Source organism: Triticum aestivum, chromosome 7D, assembly GCF_018294505.1.
Source record: "Triticum aestivum cultivar Chinese Spring chromosome 7D, IWGSC CS RefSeq v2.1, whole genome shotgun sequence".
In the NCBI taxonomy this organism is placed as follows: Eukaryota; Viridiplantae; Streptophyta; class Magnoliopsida; order Poales; family Poaceae; genus Triticum; species Triticum aestivum.
Genome location: NC_057814.1, coordinates 78,056,244 through 78,060,784, shown reverse-complemented (window position 1 = coordinate 78,060,784; position 4,541 = coordinate 78,056,244). Strand labels below are relative to the sequence as shown.

Sequence of the window (4,541 nt, the reverse complement as noted above, 5' to 3'; positions counted from 1 at the left end):
GGGGGAGATCATCACCGGTGGCCATCTTCATCATCCCGGTGACCACCACGATGAAGAGGGAGTAGTCCACCCTCGGGGCTGAGGGTTTGTACTAGTAGCTATGTGTTTAATCTCTCTCTCTCTCTCTCTCTCTCTCGTGTTCTTGATGGCACGATCTTGATGTATCGGGGGCTTTGTTAATATAGTTGGATCATATGGTGTTTTCCCTCTCTATCTTGTTGTGATGAATTGAGTTTTTCCCTTTGAGATTTCGTTGTTATTGGATTGAATACTTTTACGGATTTGAGAACACTTGATATATGTCTTGCAATTGAGTACTCCGGGTGACAATGGGGTATCATATTGATTCATTTGATATATGTTTTGGCACTCAACTCGCGGATTCCCGAGGTGACATTGGGGTAATCTATGCATAGGGGTTGATGCACGTTCTTATATTTGTTTCTCCGGTAGAAATCTTGGGGCACTCTTTGAAGTTTTTTGTGTTGGATTGAGTATTATGAATATGAATCTGCTTTGGTGTTATTTTAGTACGAACTCTAGGATAGATAGAACAGAAAGAATAGCTTTGTGTTATTTTAGTACGAACACATGAATAGATCGAACGGAAAGAATAGTTTTGAGGTGGTTTCATACCCTACACACAATTTATTCTTATGTTCTCCGCTAGATACGAACTTTGGAGTGATTCTTTATTGCACTTTGAGGGATGGTTATATGGTCCAATTATATTAGCATTGTTGAGAGATTGCACTAGCGAAAGTACGGACTCTAGGCCTCATTTTCAAGCATTGCAATACCGTTTTTGCTCACTTTTGTTACTTGCTACCTCGCTGATTATATTTATTCAGATTATAAAAATATATTTGTACCATCAATATTACACTTTTATCACCATCTTTTCGCCGAACTAGTGCACCTATACAATTTGCCATTGTATGGGTGTGTTGGGGACACAAGAGATTTCTTGTATTTGGTTGCAGGGTTGCTTGAGAGAGACCATCTTCATCCTACGCCTCCCACAGATTGATAAACCTTAGGCCATCCACTTGAGGGAAAATTGCTACTGTCCAACAAAACTCTGCGCTTGGAGGCCCAACACGAGTCTACAAGAATAAAGTTGCATAGTAGACATCACATCTGCGGCTGGGTTTATAAACCAGTGCAGCTGCCCTTCGCTTGGCGAGGTGGGACTAAACTTCGTGCACCGCGGGTGGCAGCGCACCACCTTTAGTCGCTGTTAGTGGCTCCAACCGCAACTAAAGGGGGTGTCTTTAGTCCCGGTTTGAGCCACCAACCGCGACTAAAGGTGGTCGCTTCCCGCCGCTTCGCCTGGGCCAAATTGACCTTTAGTTAAGTCTCTAGCTAGGTGATTTATTTCTGTAATTTAATTAAGTCTCTAGCTAGCTGTAGTGCTTGTTGATCATTACATGTAATTATCGTTACTATATTCTTTCCTGTGGTATTATGCAGAATTAAGATGTATGAAATGAAAAAAGTTGAAAGCTATGGCATTGGGTTCATTGACCCAAATACCATTAATCAAGAGACATGGACGCGTCCATGGGAACGAAAAGACACGGAGAAATCTTGCTAGAGTTCTTGCTGCACCTAAATACCTGTCCAGAAATACTACTTCCTTACAACTTCGGGTGAGTCACACTGTCTTGTACTATAAATTCTGTTTTTGCTTACTAGCTAGATGTTAATAAGTGTATAGAGGGTTTAGGGTAGTTGATGAGTTATGCACATGCCTGCTTAATTATACATGGAAACGTGTGCCCATGCAGTTTTCGTTGGATCTTGTTAATTATTGAAGTTGACAAGGGAAAAGTTTAAGTACTGGACTCACTACTTAAAAACGTTAATGACTACTCAATCATGAAGGGGATTGTCAACAGGTAATTTCAATCATTATCGAACTATATGTCGGCCTCTTTAGTTCAACATTTCCTGATATCAACTAATTAATAACTCCTTTATTCATTTTCTTTGCCGGCGGGTAGGGCTTGGGAAAAGTTCATCAAACATGTTGATGACGAATGGAAAAAAGAGCTGAAATGGTATCGACACAAGGTAATTAATTAAGTAGCTAGTACTAGCTAGCTACCATCTCTTTCATTCTAGTTTCAATACCATTATCACGCTTGATTAATTATTATCTGATTGAATTTTATTCTTGTAAAGGCCCTGAAGCAAGCGTCGGGGACTGATTTATGTGCATACTACGTTTGCAAGAACATTTGTATGATGACGTCCGAAAGGACCAGAACTGATAGAGACCAATGGGTACGTTTGCCAGAATACTATTCACCATTTTTACACCATTATCTAATATACACACACAACTAATACATGCATGTTGATCTCTTTCTTTAAAGATGAAGGAGATGCGGCATAAGCTCCTACCAGCGGATCGCGTACGAGCAATCCAAGAGGAAATAACTGGATTTTTGCTTGACCGGGTCATAGAACCCAAAGGAGAATACTATTACAAGCTATAATGCCTCCATGTAATGATCTGCATATTGTAGGAGAAATTGTATATGCCAAATTGTATATATATACATATGTATGTGTGATTAATGGTCGTGCGAAACAGAAAAAAGCAACCGCCCCCACCCCCACCACTCGACCACCTCTCTGTCCATCTTCCTCTCCCACCAACGCCTCCTCTGATTCCCCACGACCAACCACCTTCCTCTCCTACCCGGCGCTGCCCGCCTCCAACTACCTTCTGCACCGCGCCGGAGCCAGACAGCCACCGCCTCCAACCACGCCCCGCCCCGCCCCGAGCACCCCCTTCCCACCACCCCCTACCCCGGCCTCCCAAGGCCGCTCCGGCGATGGTCCACCCTGCTGCCACCAGCAGAGGCCCTGGATCCGCGCCGCCACGCCTCCATTACCCTGGATCTGCGCCGGAAGAGGGCCTGTCCGCCCCCAACCCCAAGGCGCTGCCCTCGCCCCACCCCGACCCTGGCCCGCGATGGCCGGCCTCCACGGCCACTTCCCCACCCCGCGACGGCCGGCCTCGACGGCCACGGCCCCGTCCCCACGACGGCCGGTCTTCATGGGCGGGGCTCCACAGCGTAGTCCACAACGCCCCCGCCCCCGACCAAGCTTGACGACGCGGCTGCGAACATCTGCTCCATCCTCCGGCGATGGCGACCTCGCCGTGCCATGCCCCATCTCACGCCGGATCCGAACGCAGGCGTCACCTGCCTCGCATCTCCGGTGCGGATCCGGGCGTGCCGCCCCCATCCATCTTCCTCGGGCTGCTCTTTGCGTGTATCTGCCTCCAGCACCTAATGCGGTTCTATTTTCGTATTTTCGTGCAGCTCGACGGCGTGGCGCTGCGCAGCTCTGGCGATTCAACTCGTGTGTGTGTGTGTGCAGTCCGGCGATGGTCAACTCCGGTGTCGTGAATTGGTCGTCGGCGACCTTGCTACAGTTCGTTGCCCCACAACATGTGGCTTCTGCAGTTGTGGGCTGTGCAGCTTGGCCAGCGCTGCAGTGCGGTCAAGTGATGTGTGCGGTTTGGCCTCACGGGATTTTGGCTGTGCAGCTTGGCCAGCGCTGTAGTACGTACGACGATGCAGTTTGTTGAATTGGCGTGTGCAGCTCGGGATTTTGGCGGCGTCACGCTCAGGCGTGTGATTTCCCAGTGATGTTCGCCCGCGTGTGCAGTGCGGTTTCCCCAGTGCCGTCCGCCCGGATGTACACTGCGGTTAGGTTCACTTGTGTGTGCAGTGCGTGTGATGTAGTGTGGTAACAAGGCCGTGTGAGGTTCCATGGGGTTGTTTTGCACCTGTCCAGCTCGCCGGTGTGCTAGATCGGGCTTCCCTCACTTAGCGTGCAGGTCACTGGAAGCCTTGTTGTGGAGCAGCCCAGGGCTCCCCTCACTTAGCGTGCAGTCCGCCGGGGCAACCCACGCAGGTCGTCCCCCCACGTGCCCAAATTCTACAGTGGCTAAGAATTGTAAAGAAATCATTGCAGTTGGTTAGGCACTAATGCAGTTCATGTGTTTTTGGTTTATTTTGTTCTCGTAGTCCTGGGAGATTGAAGCATTGCCTCTGATTCCCTCTTCCTTTATTGAAAGAAATTTCCTAGTGGATTTTTGCTGTCAGTTTTGGTGTATTTTTAGATTACTGTCAGTTTTGCTGTCAGTTTTGGTGTATTCAGCCCAGAAGATTTCCTAGTGCAGTCCGTGATTACTAATGCAAGGTTTTGGGCATGCTGTGCATACAGTCCCGAGGGTATGGGCATGCCGTTCACTTGGAGCACCCTGGCTGTACATTTTGTCATGTGCTACTGTTCATTTTCCTTTGTTTCCCTCAGTTAACTTAAAAAAAATATTACAGTTGACTTGGATGCAAATTCACTTCTTTTTATTAGAAAACGAGGAAACACATGATGCAGTACACTAACCTTGATCATGTAGTCCGCATGCGCCTAAACAAATTGAGGGGTGCCCATGTGAAACCACAACACAAGTTAAATTTCAAGGTACACACGGTGGTGGATAAAAAACAAAAAAAGAA

At 47.5% G+C, this 4,541-nt stretch overlaps 1 protein-coding gene across 1 annotated transcript; it reads left to right on the top strand.

Annotated features, from left to right (window-relative positions):
• Window positions 1–2,631: 2,631 nt before the first annotated feature.
• LOC123166852 (uncharacterized) lies at window positions 2,632–4,220 on the top strand. Its single transcript, XM_044584663.1, has 2 exons — window positions 2,632–3,234; window positions 3,339–4,220. Exons 1-2 carry the CDS (start codon window positions 2,987–2,989, stop codon window positions 3,580–3,582), a joined length of 492 nt encoding a protein of 163 aa, XP_044440598.1. The 5' UTR covers window positions 2,632–2,986; the 3' UTR covers window positions 3,583–4,220.
• The last annotated feature ends 321 nt before the right edge of the window (window positions 4,221–4,541 follow it).

Excerpts from the sequence above, each read along its gene's own strand:
- LOC123166852 (XM_044584663.1), top strand. The coding sequence starts at position 2,987 with ATGGCCGGCCTCCACGGCCACTTCCCCACCCCGCGACGGCCGGCCTCG. Across the intron at positions 3,235-3,338 it reads TCACCTGCCTCGCATCTCCG|CTCGACGGCGTGGCGCTGCG; the intron begins GTGCGGATCCGG and ends ATTTTCGTGCAG.